A 17,712-nucleotide genomic window follows, 5' to 3' on the forward strand; every position below is an offset into this window, starting at 1 on the left:
CAAGCCGCAGGGTCCGCTTTCCCGGCAGCAAGCTGCTGGCCCCTCCGCCGCCTTCCCCACCTCCCCGGAGCCATGCTGCTGCGTGCGCAGTGCTCTGAGGGGCGGGGCTGCCCGCTCCTGCGGGGCAGCATGTCTGGCTCGCCATGGAGCAGAACATGCTGGTAGGAGGCTCATGGTAAGGGGTCGGGGGGGTTGGATAAGGGGTGGGGGAAGTCAGGGGGACAGGGAGCAGGGTGGGTTGAATAGGGGGTGATTGGGGCAGGGGGGTCTCTGGAGAGGGCATTTAGGGAGCAGGAGGGGGTGGATGAGGCATGGGAGTCCTGGGGTCTGTCAGGGGTTGGGGGGGGAGAATAGGGGTCAGGCAGTCAGGGGACAGGGAGTAAGGAGGGTCCTGGGGTGGCAGTTAGGGTGGGGGGGTCTCTGGAGGGGGTGGTTAGGGGACAAGGAGCTGGGGGGGTTGGGTGAGTTGGGAGTTCTGGGGGGACCTGTCAGGAGGCAGGGACGTGGAAAGGGGTTGGGGCAGGCAGGGAACAGGGGGGGTTGTATGGGTTGGGAGTTCTGGATGTCCTGTCAGTGGGCAGGAAGCTGTTGGATAGACATGGAAGTCCCGGGGGTCTGGCTGGTGGCGGGGGTGTGGATAAGGTTTGAGGCAGTCAGGGGACAGTTAGGAGGTAGGGTCCCAGGGGGGCAGTCAGAGGACAAGGAGCAGGGAGGCTTAGATAGGGGATGGGATCCTGGGGGAAATTAGGGGCAGGGGTCCCAGGAGGGGATGGTCAGGGGACAAGGAGCAGGGGGGTTGGAGGTTCTGAGGGGGGCAGTCAGGAGGCAGGAAGTAGGAGGGAGTGGATGGGGGCAGGGCGAGGGGATGGTGGGGGTGGGAGTACGGCAGGGCTCCCTGGGTGCACACCCTAATGAAATGTGCTGTGCATGCCTATGGGCAGAAGCTTGGTCCTGCTGGCTCTCCCTGTAGTGTGCTGGGTTCCTGCCCCTCCTCTGCCTCTGCGTCCCTCCTCCCTGCCGGCCAATCAGCTGATGGCCCTTGCGAGGGAGGGGGTCGGGAAGGAGTGGAGTCAGCGTGCTTGCTGCTCCCGGCGGAGGCAGAGAAGTGGGGGCAGGGCCTGGGGGTGGAATGGGGCATATCCCCTCCAGCCCCCTGCCCTGACCCCCTCCTCACATGTCCCCCCGCACATCTGCCCTGATCCCCGCTCACGCACACCCAGCCCTCTGCCCTGAGCCCCGCAGCTCTGCCCTGTGCCCTGCACACACACCAGGCCCCTGCCCTGAGCCCTGTACCCCTCTCATACACACCCAGCCCTCTGCTTGACCCCCCACAACCCCAGCCTTGACTCTGGAACCCCCACACATACCCAACCCCCCCACCCTGACACCTCTACCCCCTTCACATGCCCTCTGCCCTGACTCTTGCACCCCCTACATACGTAGCCCCCCACATCCCATGTACCCTCCACATCCTGACTCTTGCACCCCCACACCCCCAGCCCCCCCACACCCCATGCACCCCTCCCACATCCTGACTCTTGCACCCCTCACATCCCCACCCCCACCCTGAGCACCTAATAGGAGGCCCTGCACCCCCCCCCCCATTCCCACCTACACTCCTCACACAAAATGGGAGCTGCCCAGGTAAGTGCCCCATACCCAAACCTCCTGCCCCAATCCTGAGCCTCCTCCTTCATTCTAGCTCCTGGCCAGACTCTTCACCCCCAGCCCTGTGCTTGGTCCACTCCCACCCTCAGCTCAGTGCAGAGAGGAAGAGAATGGGCCAGAACCAGGGAGAAGGTAGGTACCCACTGTATGTGGGCAGGCCCAGGACCCCAGACCGGCAGCAGACTGAGCGAGTCCGGCAGCCAGGATCCCCTCTAGCAGGAGCCGGCAGATGGAACCCTGAGCAGTAGTGGGCTGAGCCGCTCAGCCCACTGCCAGTCTGGGTCCTGGCACTGCACAGCCCGCTGCCGGGCTAGATGAACAGAACCCCAGATAAGCAGCAGGCTGAGCGGGCCAGCAGCATAAGATCAACATTTTAATTTAATTTTAAATGAAACTTCTTAAAAATGTTGAAAACCTTGTTTATTTTACAATACAACACTAGTTTAGTTATATAATATATAGACTTGTAGAGAGAGACCTTCTAAAAACCATTAAAATGTATTACTGGCACGCGAAACCTTAAATTAAAGTGAATAAATGAAGACTCGTCATACCACTTCTGAAAGGTTGCCGACCCCTGACCTATATTGTCTTCAGTTATCTATCCCTGCTATAATGAATAACCATCAATTGTCTTACGTAAATCAGTGTAGCTGGATTACCTATGTATGCACAGGAAATAGAATGGTCATTTCAAAGGGTGAGTCTTGGGCTCAGCTAAGAGGATGCATGCTGTGGTCAAGACACTTGGCAGCATGTTTCAGCTATAAAAGAAAAACCTCAGGCACTATCCTGCCATTTTTAATCTGCTTAACTTTAACAGGGAAAGTTTGAGCCTTTGGATGGAGATCTCCAACTAATTACTTGGGATGCCCCAAAAGATTCATGGAAAGACTCTACATTTAAGTTGTCATTTGGATTCCAATCTTTTGGATGAACCAAAGACTTATTATAAACTGGCAGATTTAACATCACTGCTCTCATGCAGATCTGCAAACTCTGAAATCAACTGTAATGTATATGATTTATTTTAACCTCTTAATAACACTCTTCCTTTTTTTTATATTAATAAACCTTTAGTTTTTTAGTTTCCAAAGGATTGGCTACCAGCATGGTTTTTGGCTAAGATCTGAAGTATATTTTCACCAGGGATGTGTGCCTGGTTCTTTGGAACTGAAGAACCTAACGTGATTTTTGTTTTTAATAATCTTTTATCACAGAAGTCTGGTTTGTTCAGATGGTGCATGAGGAGTTAGAGGGCCTGAAAGGGACTGTCTGTAGCTTCATAATACTAGTATAGTATTTTGGAAGCACACATTTATTACTGGCTTGGTGGAATCTTATGAGACTATACCACCAGTTTGGGGTACATGCCCTGTTTCCTTGCAGTCTGACCTGAGATTGGCTCTCTTAGCTATGTCCCATACTAGGCAGCATGACACCCATTAATACTTGTCCCTACATCCCAGTGGTCCCCAAATTTTTTACCTTACATCCCCACTTAACCCTGTCCATACCGGGAGCAGGGGACATGGACAGAAGTAAGGGGGCTGGCAGCTGGGGCCAGGAGTGGAGCTGGGGGGTGCTCCCTCCCTGCCCCCCGCTCCAGCTGCGCCCCCCCAATGTTTCTCCATGCCCCTCAATTTGGGGGGCACACCCCACAATTTGGGGATCTTTGCTATACCCATTGCCACCTTCTGTTCCCTGGATATACCTCTGGCTTGCACACACCTGCTGTCTTCCTTGCTCCTCCAGTATTTTCCTCATCTCCTACCTTTCCACTATGGTTTTTTTCCCATTCCCCCAAAAGGTGTGTCTTTCTAGCCCTTTCCACATGATGCTGCTTCCCACAGCATTTTTCCCAGTTGCTCTCTGCTAATTCTTCCTTCTTCTGTCTGTGAACTTTCACTACCCAGCTCTCTTGCTACTCCCTGTCTGATTTTTTTTCTCCTCACTCCTAAGTATTTTAGAAAATCCAGGGATGAAGGGGTGAGTTGATCTCATACTAGGCTGCTGTGGTCATTTTTAGTTTGTTTTTAGAGGTGGTCTGTTGTCTACTAATGATGATGTAATATCAGGCTCCTTAATATAGCTTGAGGGAGAAAAAATGGGTTTTGCAGCATGCCTAGAAGGTTAACACATCTGGTTTCTGATGGACAGAGTGAGGAAGGGGTGCAAGTTTCAAAACTGTGGGCCCCTCACAGAGAATACTTTGCCCACAGTCCTTCTCATTTATATTGAGAGGACTCCAGCTTGAATGTCTCTGCTGATCTCAAGCATAATAGTATGGCTCAGGGAGAGGTAACCAGGTCCCAAACCATTTAAGACTTCATAGATTAAAACCCACACATTGAATTCCATCTAGAATCTTATTGGGAGTTAATGCAGATCTCAAACCACTGGCCTCGTGCCCTCAAAATGCAACTCTGCTTTAATAAGTGGTTCATAGCATTTTGCATTAGCTTCAGCTTCTGTATGGTTCCAGGTCATAGCCTCTTACAGAGCACATTACAACAATGTAATCTCTCAGTAACAAAGGCATATTTAAGTATAACAAGTCCCTTATATATATTATTTTCATAAATTTCAGTCAAGATTTTATTGTTTTTGTTGAACAATACACAGCTATCAAAATTAGCATAAGTATATAACACAGACTTACTGTAGAATTAGTTACATAAAGTAACCAGATGGCTCCATACCTAAATTCTAGAACAGGGTAATGGAGCAGCAGAATTTGTCTATATCTAGAACACAGAAAATGCTTATCAAGAATTGGTATATTAGACAATTCTTGCTAAATAGATCTGCAAAATTAGTGATACTCAGTTTTTTCCAAGGAGATGATTAATGACTAACAAATCAGGACAAATCTGTTGTTTGTTATATTGGGCAGTCAGTTTTATTTCTGAAGAAACGTTTCTTATCCCATAGATATGTTTCTTAAATTTCCTCTAGAGTCTAGCTGTTTACAGTTCTCATTCATTATAATGTTTGTGCAGCTCACTTTTCTTCTTGTCTTGCATTGCACTAACTTTTCCTCTCATAATACTAAACTTGAGCTACCTCTGGAAATGGTATACAGCACAATATACCGCCCGTCAGCCAGTTGCATCCATCCAACCTTATCAGAGTCTCCAGGTTTTCCTAGCACCAGGGTTCAGAGAATCAAATTTGTACTTAAAATGTAGCAGAAAATGTGACACAGGAATCTAGGTGTTCTTTTGTTGTAGGCATTTATTGCTTTAAGAAAAGGAGTTCTCCCTTGGTAAATATAATCATTCAAATCTTTCTTTATATATAATGGTTCTACATGAACATTACTTTTTTGAAAGCATAAAATTAATCCATATTCAGACTTTGATGTCATTGTATGAATCAGGGTTGCAGTGTTTTGAACTGGCTAGGTTACAATGCTATGTACAGATAAACCACATGTAAACGTACGTATTTGTTAGTCAGTATATACAGTTTTAAATTGTAAAGCAGTTTGAACATTGATTCCTTTGTTTCAAAAGTGACTTGTCTTTGATTTGTGCTATCTCGTGCAATACTGTTAAATGAGAGATTTTTGTCTTTGGTATTAGTACAAATATTCTCTGACTTAATTAATAGTCAAAGTCCTGTGTACTCAGTGACAAGGTGGATCTAAACTGTGACAAGATCCTTTAATTTCGCTGGCATTCTGGTGCAGCAGACTAGAAATTCTGCAGCAATTTCAGATAAATTGAAAATTGAGATTCTATTTAATTAAATAGGAAAATGAATAACCTAGTCAATGCAGTGGTCTGTCTGTTTTGATAGTCTATTTAATTTCCCACTGTCCCCACTCTTTCAGATTTCAGTTTACTGCGGATTTTTGTTCTGAAAACAAAACTGTAACATAGAAGTTGTCAGAGGGAAGCCGGAGGTTTTGTCAACAGATAGAGAGCAGTTGGTTAGGGCTTTTTGTGGAAGCCTGGAAAGTGATGTAGGATTGTGGGATAAATACATAAGAAGAAAACAAAGAAGTGGGACCGCTAAACACTGAGGATGGAATGGAGGTTAAGGATAATTTAGGTATAGCCTAATATCTAAACACATATTTTGCCTCAGCCTTTATTGAGGCTAATGAGGAGTGTGATGGGTTGGATCACAGAAACCCCCTTGGGAACCGCCAACTGATCTGCCAAGACTACTTCTGCCCCTATTTTCCCTGCCAGCTTGGGACCCCAGCACCTTGTCTTGCTGAGCCAGACTCGCCTGTCTGCTCCAACACAGACCCAGGGTCTGAATTATTTGCCCCAAATAATTAACTTAACTGAAAGCAGCTTACAGAAGTGTTCTTGTCTCTAACACTTAGATGCCCAACTCCCAGTGGTGTCTAAACCCAAAAAATCCATTTTACCCAGTATAAAGCTTATACAGGGTAAACTAATGAATTGTTTGCCCTCTATAACACTGATAAAGAGAGATGCACAGCTGTTTGTCCCCCCTGTCCCCCAGGTATTACTAAATACTCTGGGTTAATTAATAAGTAAAGAGTGATTTTATTAAATACAGAAAGTAGGATTTAAGTGGTTCCAAGTAGTAACAGATAGAACAAAGTGAATTACCAAGTAAAATAAAATAGAACATGCAAGTTTGTCTAAGAAACTGAATACAAATAAAATCTCACCCAGTAAGCTTCCTTTTACAGACTAGTCTCCTTCTAATCTGGTCCAGCAATCACTCACACCCCCTGTAGTTACTGTCCTTTGTTCTAGTTCCTTTCAGGTATTCTTGGGGGTGGAGAGGCTCTCTTTTTAGCCAGGTGAAGACAAAAATGGAGAGGTCTCCTGGGGGTTTAAATAGACTTTTTCTTGTGGGTGGAGACTCCCTCCTCACTTCTGTGCAAAGTCTAGCTCCAGGATGAAGTTTTGGAGTCACGTGGGCAAGTCACATGTCCATGCATGACTCAGAACTACAGGTAGCAGCCATGGTTCACATGCTACCTTGAACGTCCTCAAGTAGACTTCTTATGTGGATTGGAGCATTCTAAGATCCATTGTTCCTTAAGTGCTTCTTGATAGGGCACTTAACTTTGCAAATTCCTTTCTAAAGAAGATGACCAAATGCCTTACAAAGCTTACTTAGAAATCAGGCAAGTATACAGCCAATATTCATAACTTCAAGTACAAAAATGATACATGCATACAAATAGGATGAATAGATTCAGTAGACCATGACCATTACAGAGATAAATTACATGGCACATGTAGCATAAAACATACTCCAATTATATCATATTCCCATAAAGCATTATGGGATACATCGTCACAAAGAGCTTAGGGATAATGGTAGGATGACAAATGGAAGCGAGGATATGGAGGTAGTTTTACCACATCCGAGGTAGAAGCCAAACTTGAACAGTTTAATGGGACTAAATCGGGGGGGCCAGATAATCTTCATCCAAGAATATTAAAGGAACTGGCACATGAAATTGCAAGCCTAATAGCAAGAATTTTTAATGAATCTGTAAACTCACATACTGTACTCCTCCTCTACCAAAACAATGTTTCTTGTGGACATAAGTTCCACAAGAAGAGTTAGTGAGCTGTGATCCCTAATGTCAGACCCTCTGTATGCCAAGTTTTTCAAAGAAAGGGTGGCCTTGAGAGCTCATTCCAAGTTTTCTGTAAAATGGTGTCACAATTTCATCTTAACCAGATAATATATTTAACTGTATTTTTTTCCCAAGCCTCATTCAAATGCAGACAAACAGCATCTTCATTCCTTGGATATGAGACTATGCTTGATGTTTTATTTTGAAAGAACTGAGCCTTTTTTGTTTCCTTTGCAGATCAGTTGAAGGGTCAAGTATTCTCTGTACAAATGATTTCCAGGTGGATAACATCCTGTGTTATAACAGTGTATGGGATAGCTATCCTCACGAAGTTTGAGTTCATTCAACAGGGGCCCAAGCATCTCAGCTGCATTTCTCAGTGACATTTCAATATTGGACATTTTGCAGAGCTGCTACATGGTCTTCCATACATACTTCTACCAAGCATGATGCTATTATGACTGCATTTAGATCAGGTGCAAATTTTGGAAAGGCAGTTCTGTGGTTGTTCAAGTAGTCTCCGACTCCATCCTACTGATACTGCTTATAAGTCACCTGAGCAGAATACATATCTGCAACCGCTTGAAGAAAAGGTGGTTACCTACCTGTACAGTAACTGTTGTTCTTTGAGATGTGGAAGCAGATGTGTATTCCATGACCCACTTTCTCTCCTTTCTGCATTGGAGTCTCAATTCTTGATATTCAGTGTGAAGGAACTCAGGGGATTGAGGTGGCATTGTCCTTTAACAGTCAGGGGAGGGCTACAGGGCCAGAAGGCACAAATGGTGCACCTACGGGTACTGATAAGCAAAGTTCCCTGGCTTTGGTGCACTAGGTGCATGCACACCTGAGTGGAGTAACATCTGTACCCACATCTCAAAGAACAGCATCTACTGTACAGGTGGATGACTGTTGTCTTTGGTTCTGGGGCACGATATTATAGCAAGGAATACTACAGCTATCTGTGGAATACACAAAGTCCTGAGTATTGTTAATATGATCATTTTACACTTACTTGAGATGGATGATATTTTTAGTTATGATTCTTTTAAAACAGTTACTTTAATTTTAACAATACCCAGAAGTAACCCATTGCTGTGGCTACAGTTCCTTTCTGCTTTTCTAGAAATTAAGATTTTTTTTTTTTAAGGAGTGGAGTTACAAAGAATTTAGTTCTCATGTGTGATCTCATTACATTGGTACAAGTGCTGCTAATAACATCTGCTGGGGGGAGTTGGAGATTATACTGACTTCTGTTGACTGTAGTAAGGGGTGCGTGTGCTACCTGATACTTCACAACTGCATAATTCCACACCAGTAGTAGAATGAGAATTCTATATTTTTTCTAATGTTACTCAAAGTACAAATAATTTTAAAAGTACCCTGAGAACAGGAAACTATTACCAGAAGACTGACTGCTGTTTTGTATTTCCTCTTTTGGTACACATCCTCTCTCTTCCCATCCTTCCAGTCACCCTACAGGAGGATCCTTTATCCGTCCAAACAAGGCAAATTTTGGTGTGGATTTTCTTATTGCAGTAAAGAACCGCTATGGATTGAATGTTGAACAAGATGTTGAACGTGAGACAGAGAATGCATTAGTCATTGGAAAGAAGACTGTGGAACTTGTTGGTTTTGATTCTGTTATAGAACAACAAAGGCAAGTGTAATTTATATATGTAAATTTGAGTTGCATTATATAGGTATTGATATTGACCCCATAGTTAAGGCTGAGTGGAGTTTTGTCCTTTAAATCAGGAATTCAGCTTCTTTGTTATATATGAAACCTTGTGTACCCTCCTCAAAAATAAAACACTTACTCATTGAGTACAGATTTTTTTCCTGAGAATTTACAAATGAATCTGTTAATTAGTTTAGAAAATTAAAATTAATTATAAATGTGTCCTTTTAAGATATATGGCACCTAGTGTCAGACATTTTTTGCCTTTTAAAAGTCTCAGTAACAATATAACAGACTCATCAAACTTTCCAAAAGTTAAAACTCACTGAAGTCTTGTGCCTAGGGTACATTTGAATAATTTATAGGATTAATATTTTCCTCCTGTAATTTTTCATAACTGAAAATTTAATCCAGTCTGGGTCCACAAACACTATTGTGTTAAGGTTTCTGCCAAAGGAGAAACTTTCCATTATGGGGGGGAAATGATAGTTAAACCTAGAAATAATAATCCACATGTAGCTTGTGCACAAAATTTTAGGGAGTTTTTACTATTTGGGAAGTTGAAAGGTCTGTGACAATGCAAACAGTTAAAATTAGATTGGGTGCCCTAATTGTGTATTTCCATAGTTTTAACATGTTTGGGATAGGGGATTAAGTTTAACCTTTAACTGTGAATTTTCTGGGTTGATAACACTTGGTTTGGGATAATTGCAGCATGTCTGTAACATATTTTATGCTGAATTACTGATATGCCTTCTCAGCATTAACTGTATCTTAACAAGAGTTTTTATCTGGGAATTATAACCATGATTCTGTATTAGATATTTGCAGACTCCAGGGATTGGATGACTTGAGCCTATAGCACAGCTTTTGGGCATATATTTTTTAAAAATTTATGAGAGCAATCTTTTCAATAAACATTTATATCTCTTGGTTTTTGCTGGAACTTTTTCTTTGGCGGGGGGGATTTAAACATTTGTCGAGTATTGTGAACTTAAACTCAACAACATTGTGCTAGGGCAGGGGTGGGCAGACTACGCCTGCAGGCCACATCCGGCCTGCAGGACCAACCTGCCTGGCCCCCAAGCTCCTGGCCCAGGAGGCTAGCCCCTTGCCCCTCCACTGCTGGCCTTCCTCCCCCACAGCCTCAGCTCGCTTGCTCCGCTGCCAGCGCAGTGCTCTAGGCTGCAGGGCTGTGAGCTCCTGGGGCAGCGCAGCTGCAGAGCCCTGCCTGACCCAGTGCTGTGTGCTGTGTGGTGGTGGCGGCGGCGGTAGCGCTGGGTGGTGCGGCTGTAGCGCTGCCAGCCACCGGTGCTCTAGGCAGGGCGGTAAGGGGGCAGAGGGTGGGGGCGGGGGGTTGGATAGGGTGCTGTTGTCTAGTGTATGATTTGTTAGTGTTTTAATGTCGGTATCAACTCAGCTCAGTGGTGACTATATTCTGTGAATAAAAAAATCAAGGGCTGAAAGCCCACAGTACCAGTAATGAGGAATTGTCTTCACCTATTCTGAGTGGCTCTCATTCTTCTATCTGGGAAAGAAGAGGAGGAAATTTAGTTATTTGTTGATAATTGGGGTGGTGTATGGAATAGGCTGCATATATACTGATGTCTCCATGGAGCTCCTGCAGCAGTTGTGTGGTCTTGATTCTGTAGATGGCACTCTTCTCCTGTAAGCTGATACTGAATCCATTCTCCCCACCCCCCCAATGTCATTAGAGGCTACTGAACAGTTGAAAATACTTTTTTTTCCAGAAGAGACTTAAAACCAAAGGTACTGATCATTTATAATTATTAAAATTCCTGTAGCTCTTTTTGTAAGAACCTGGATGTCCCAGATTCCAAATTAGTTTACTAAATTTTGCCTACTTGAATTACTCTGTGTGGTTTAACTCTGATAGGGTCATTTTCTTTGTTGCTTTTACAGACTGTTCTGTAATGTTGCTGAAGGGTATTTCATTATAGCATTTCTGTGATTTAGATGAAGATGATACCACTATCTGGTAATATAGTGTTTGTGTAATAGTAATTGTAAAAAGGATGTGAAATGCATAGTTTTAGATTTAATATCTGGGTGCTTTTATACAATATATAATCTGCACTATTTTTCTCTGTTTGGTATATAAATTAACGTTCCGTATTTTTTCATGTAGTCAACTGAACAAATTGGTAGACATCTCAGTGAGAGAATGTGCAGTGAGCCATGCTGGTCAGAAAGAGGAAATCAGCAGAACGTGTCCTAGTATCCTTTTCTAAAGGTGTTTTGTTATGTTCTACTATTTACATAAATCAGACACACACTTTAACCTTTCCAGGTATACTCTGCAGAGATTAAGGGATTAAATTTACATATTTTCAGAGGTTTTCAAATCAGTATAGTTCATTTTTATTAAATTTAGGAGCTTAATTCAGTCTGTACTCTAACTATACATGTTTTTGAATGGTAGACATTCCATAATAATGGGCACAAGAAGGGTTTTCTTAAATACCAGTTCAGGTAACTACTAGGGTGGATAAAAATCAATGATTTAAAAAAAAATCATTTAAAATCAATTTTTTTTATTTAAATCATTTTTTTGAGGAAAAGCCCATCTAAAGATAGTTTTAATACATTATAGCTCAAAGATATATCATCATGGAATAGGATTATAAATTCTAATTCTATAGTATGTAGATTATTTAGGTTAATCTTTCTATCTACCCAATGGGACTCAGTGCTCAGTCTAGAAGATACCATCAGAGATGCCTAGTTTTGCAGTTCTCAAACTGCGGATTTATGTCTCCAGAGATAACATGCTTGTTAACAGCAAAAATGTTTTTAAATAAATAACATATAGAGGTGAGAAATAACAGACCTTAACCCTATTGTCCCTCTGCAAGTTTGTGTACACAGAATCCAATCCCTTATCTCTCTAAAAGTGCAAAGTTTCAAAAAGTTCAATTTATAAAAGATTGTTGGGGTGGACTAGATCTGGACAAGGAGAAGACGTCTGGAAATAAATGTGAGAAAGGAGGGACAGGCAGTAGAAACAAAAGTGAAACTGTTTGATCAGCACATTCCTTGAGGTCTTTCTGAGTGTATCCTTCACTGATTCTCTCACTAGAAGGGAAAACCTATAATGGCAGCAGGCCGTAAAAGAGGCCTAGTTTTGGGAATATTTTAATTAAGTTCCTCTAAAGACAGGCATGCATGCAAAATGCAAAGAGTGTAACAAAGAAATGCAAGGCCTGGTTGCCCGAATGAAACAACATCCTGAGAAGTGTTCCTTCTCAGGAGGAAGCTGCATTGAAGATGATGAAAGGAATATATCTGAACTTGCAGGATCTTCAGGTTGGTAAACTTTATTTCATACTTCTTTCTGAAGGACTGCCTGTCTTCCTTTTGGACTATTCTTGAATTCTCATGTTTGAGCAAAAAATGTAGTTGTTACTCTATGGTACTAGCATTTTAGATGCAGTTGTAATAAAAAAATAAATAGCTGAAATAGGCATTTCTTCCTTTTACGATTTCACCTTTAAAGTAGTACTAAGTATTAGTGAATGCAGAGAGTAATACTAAATGAGCAGTATGGTAATAATAATTAACTGCATTGACTTATTTTGTTTAGGAGAATCCATCCTCAACATACAGGATTCTGAAGACGATCCACCTTCAAGATCACTATCATTTTCTATTGTTTCAGACTTATCTGCCAATGATAGTGTTTCAGTCACATCATGTATGTCACATAGCCATAGTACATCACCTATAGTAAAAAAGAGAAAAAATCATCATCTAGAAACAACTATAGATAAGTTTGTGAGAAGAACCAGCAGATTACAACAAGAGGAAATTGATGAAAAAATTGCCCGGTTTGTTTATGCAACAAACTCTGCTTTCTGTATGATTGAGAACCCACACATCATTAACATGGTTCAGTCATTAAGACAGGGCCGGCGCTTCCATTTAGGCAGCCTAGGCAATCGCCTAGGGCACCAGGATTATTGGTGGGCGGCATTTTGCCAGAGGGGGCGGAAGGTGGCTCCGGTGGAGCTGCTGCAGTCGTGGCTGTGGATGGTCGGCTGCTCTGGTGGAGCTGCCGCAGTCATGGCTGCAGACGGTCGGCTGCTCGCGCAGCTCCGGTGGACCTCCCGCAGGCACGACTGTGGCAGCTCCACCAAAGCTGCGGAGCACCTGACCGTCCGCAGCCACAACTGCGGCAGCTCCACCGGAGCTGCGGGACCAGCGCGCGGGGCGGTGAAATTGCTGTGCGCCTAGGGTTCTAAAACCCCTAGCGCTGGTCCTGCATTAAGACCAGGATACAGTCCACCCAACAGAGCAGATGTCGCAGGCAAATTGCTGGATAAAGTATATGAAAGAGAAATTGTGCAGTGTGCAAAAGGTCTAGAGGGTGAAATTGTGAACCTGAATCTTGATGGGTGGAGCAATGTCCACAATGATCCTGTTGTATATGCTTGTGTGACAACAGAAGAAGGGAATGTCTTTCTTACAGAAACAATCAATACATCAGGAAATGTACACACAGCAGAATACTTATAACAAGTAGCAGTAAAAGCTGTAACAGATTGTGAAAAAAAATTAAAATGTCTAGTATGCAGCTTTGTCACAGGCAATGCTGCAAATGTATCCAAGATGAGAAGAAATGATTTAGAAAAGAGTGAAGAGAGTCCCAAGCTAATAACATATGGTTGCAGTGCTCATTTGATGCACCTCCTAGCCAAAGAGTTCAGTGCTCCAGAAATAAAGGCTAATGTTGTTGAAATTGCAAAATACTTTCGTAACAACCACTTTGCAACAGCTGCTCTGAAAAAAGTGGGAGGAACCAAGCTAACTCACCCACAAGACATGTGATGGAACTCAGTTGTGGACTGTTTTGAGCACTATATCAAGACCTGGCCTAATCTGATGACAGTTTGTGAACAAAATCGTGAAAAAATAGATGGCACTGTCACAGCCAAAGTTCTCAACACTGGGCTTAAGAGAAATGTTGAACACATGCTGAGTACCCTGAAGCCTATTTCTGTAGTCTTGAACAAAATGCAGGGAAATAGCTGTTTTATTGCTGACGCTCTTGAAATTTGGAAGGAACTGAGTGAGATCTTAAAAAGAGAAATATGCAATGACAGAATTAAATTACAAGCATTAAAGAAACAAATGGGACAAGCACTATCTCCAGCTCATTTTCTTGCAATATTCTCAATACTCGGTACCAGGGTGTGACGATGCTGCCCGGGGGAGCCAGCTGAGGTCACTCAATCAGGGTGAACTGTAAACAAAACAGGGCAGACAAACCCCAGAAGCTAGTGGTTATTTCAATACTTAGATTTACCAAACCAGCACAGAACACCTTCTGTAGTACTTTACTGGTTACTTAGAAGTCCAAACAACGCAGTTTCCTTAAAGTGCCCAGCCTCAGGTCTTCATCCAGACACACACATTTGATATGATGATGATTACTGAAAATTTTATTTCATCATATAAAAGAAAAGGTTCTTCCAATCTCAAAAGATTAGTCACATACCCAGGTCTAATTATAACTTAGATCTTACCCAAAATACACGCAATTTTTATTAACTAAGCTAAAATTTATTAAAAAAGAAAAGGGAGAGAGAGTTGGTTAAAAGATCAATATACAGACAGACTTTAATTTAATTTTTGAGGTTTAGATACATAGTAGAGATGACCTTATAGTTGCCAAAAGTCCTTTTAGAAATAGTTTATAGGTTATAGTTTAATGTCCATATTTAGGGTGACTCCGGTCAGTGACTGGGGATTTTAATCCTTATGGCTTAAGGTTTTCCATTCTTGAAACCCAAAGCTGATCTGAGATGAAGTAGGATCATGCCCCAGGGTTTTTATACATTTTTAGCAGCCTTTTTGGCCTGAGAAAACAATAGGCTTAATTTCTTCTTCCAAACATCCTGGCAATTAGCACAGGGTAATTTATCCATTAAACAGTTTAGATACAGGTTACCACAACCTTCAAAGAGACATATAGACAATAATACTATTTCACTTAAGTATCTTTCTAAATGTTAATATTTCTTTTTTGATCTTTGAATCAAAGCTTGTTTGTTTACATTACAAGACTTGAGCAAACACCTACCCTTCTACCTTTAACAATGCAGACTTGCATTTCAAAGCTCTATTCATTTACATATTTTTCTAACCAGTTCTAAGTTTGGCCATGAGTTAGGTCAGTCTGTGAGTTAAGTAACTTTTTCTGGCCCTGTTATTTTTTAATGAGAGATTATATTACACTCATAATGTCACACAGAGTCAAACCTTAACTGCTGAAGAAGAAGAGTTGGCTATGACATGGATAACCAACAATCATCCCTCCATAATGCCATCTATAATAAACTTCAGCGCTAAGGATGAACCATTCAAGAAATATATATTTGATGATGTTTTAAAGACAGTCACACCAGCGAACTGGTGGAAGTCACTTAAACACTTGGATTCAGAGACTGTTGAAATAATCTCATTTTAACAGCAGTATCTTCTTCTGCTGGTGTAGAAAGAATATTTTCTTCCTTTGGACTAATGCATTCCAAATTGAGAAATCATCTGGGACCTGAAAAAGCAGGACAGCTTGTTTTTCTTTTCCAGATTATGAACAAACAGGAAAATGAACGTGAAGACGACCTGAGTTAGCTGCAGAAGCCAATATTTAAAGTTTCTTATGTTGACCTGGCTGACATAGTCAATTTAATTTCCTTTTTTAAAATTTCGTTTAACTATCTTAGTTAAAAACAATTTTAACAAAAACAAACCTGATTTTAAAAACCTTTAATGTTTAACTAAATTCAAAAATGCATATGCTTGTTTTGTTAAAATATTATGTGTTTGCTGTTGAAGAAAAAAATCCAGAATACAAAAGGTGGTGGTGGTTTTTAGTTAAATAAAACAGTTTAAATGTCTGTCTGGTGATGTTCTCCTCCTAATACAGCATGGCAAGAAAATCCTCCAAATATTAGTGATTAACCTGTTGAATTGGAGATAGTTTCCCCTCCCAATGACTTCATAAACATTTGCTTCAATTACCTTTGGTAAATTAAATAACCAATCATTCATTTTCTGTTATAGCTGTAAAACTAATCTGAAAAGCTTTCAAAATAAATTGCTTAAAAAATGTATAGTGTGTACCTTCTAAAAACAAAACCTACATCTGTCTCTGAGTTGTGAAGAATATGTATTAAGGTTATAACAGCCAACAAGAATGTACTTTTATGTAGCAATCCATGATTAAATCGAGTCTTCCTGACTAGTGATTTAAATCAAATCCACCCTGTTAACTACCACCTTTTATCAGGAGCTGCATTAGTGGTAGCAAAGGAAAAAATTAGTTTAGATAAGACCATAAAAATTGGTGCTGTTACTGGAGAAGCACTTTATTCATGGGCATCAGTGGCTGCGAATATGTAATCAATAATAATACATTCCATTTCTTACATATTGCGTTTCCAAAATTCATAGCAAGAATTGTACACAGTATTAGGAAATGAACAAATAAGAACTGTATGTTCTTTACTCTAGACATAAACACTCTTCTGGACCTGTAGAACTGAGTTGTTTTATAAGTCTTAATGTACTATTTCTGAACCAGATTCCAAGATACAAACTAGGAGTAACTGAGCAGTAGTATCTGTTAGCTCTGCTATATTTTGGTTCAAGAACACAATAGTTGTAAAGTTATACGTCCGTTCTCTGAAAAAAGAAGTTCAGAATTCTGATACATTTTTCTTAAAAGTGAATTCTCAGATATCAGGAGTATAAATCTATCAAAAAATCTGTTGCCATCCTGGGAGAAAGTTACAGATATTGCTTGTCAAGTTCAGAATCTGGAAAGTCTTGACCTCAGGTATATATATGAATATATATTTTTTTGTTTCATAATTGTTCCAAATTGTTGTTGTTGTTGTTTTTTTTATTAGGTATCTCGTCTTTTTCTGGATGTGCGATACCTTCCAGTAGTGTGTCACATCAAGGAAAGAATAGATTCCCAAGGATGTTTATGACTGTGTCAAATCAAATTCTCCAAAGGTGTTTAGGGTAGATGTCTTGTCTACACGTCTCAAAGCTTTAAAGGAATACTATAAACTTGAAAATCACAATTCTGTCTCAAGAATGAGTATATATTATTATTACAAATAAAACCCCTGTGCTATGGCTGAAAAAAACTCCTAAGACTATTGTGATTGCTTCTCTTTTTTTGGTTGTTTACTTCCTGTGTTTGACAGTACCTTATATAGTCAGTTTAATCATTTTCTAGTATATACTTGGCAAGGGGGAAATTGACTAATAAATTCCTTGTAAACATGAACAGGGACTGAGAAACCTTTTAAAAGGTTTATAGAAAAGCTATTTTTAAAATGTTCAGAAAAATACTATTTAAAGGGTGCTCTCTTAGAAACTATACTTTAAAAAATCAAGTTGATAGTATCCCTTTGACTCAGAATGGTAAGATAGGCCCTATGGAATTTCACAGTGAAAAACATTAAACCACCTTACTGCAATTAAGGTGACAGTTGCAAGCCTTATGAATGTACTCTCTCATCCTATCTGAGGGACCTCATTTGGCAGCTACTCGGACTAGCTAATTTTATTTATTATCTATTTTCTTTGTTGTTTTTCAGACCTATTTTTCCTTGTATTGTAAAGTTGATAACTTAGAGTTTTCTCTTTTAATATAGGAAGGCTTTACAACAACTTTTTTCCTTTTGTTGGATTGTTTTTAGCTGTCTTAGGACACTATATCCTGGTGCGCCACTCTCCCACT

At 41.1% G+C, this 17,712-nt stretch overlaps 1 protein-coding gene across 6 annotated transcripts in view; it reads left to right on the top strand.

Moving 5' to 3' along the window:
• TBCE (tubulin folding cofactor E) overlaps positions 1-17,712 on the top strand; it is a 72,115-nt gene that overhangs the window by 12,957 nt on the left and 41,446 nt on the right. For 5 of the 6 annotated variants that reach the window (XM_030556930.1, XM_030556931.1, XM_030556929.1 and 2 more), the window contains exons 4-6: positions 8,724-8,912; positions 11,083-11,171; positions 16,695-16,794. In XM_030556930.1, the coding sequence (XP_030412790.1) occupies positions 8,724-8,912; positions 11,083-11,171; positions 16,695-16,794 (378 nt within the window). The remainder of the gene's footprint in view (positions 1-8,723; positions 8,913-11,082; positions 11,172-16,694; positions 16,795-17,712) is intronic. The other variant, XM_030556934.1, reaches the window with a different exon arrangement.

The sequence above is a fragment of the Gopherus evgoodei genome, chromosome 3, assembly GCF_007399415.2.
Source record: "Gopherus evgoodei ecotype Sinaloan lineage chromosome 3, rGopEvg1_v1.p, whole genome shotgun sequence".
NCBI classification, from domain to species: domain Eukaryota; kingdom Metazoa; phylum Chordata; order Testudines; family Testudinidae; genus Gopherus; species Gopherus evgoodei.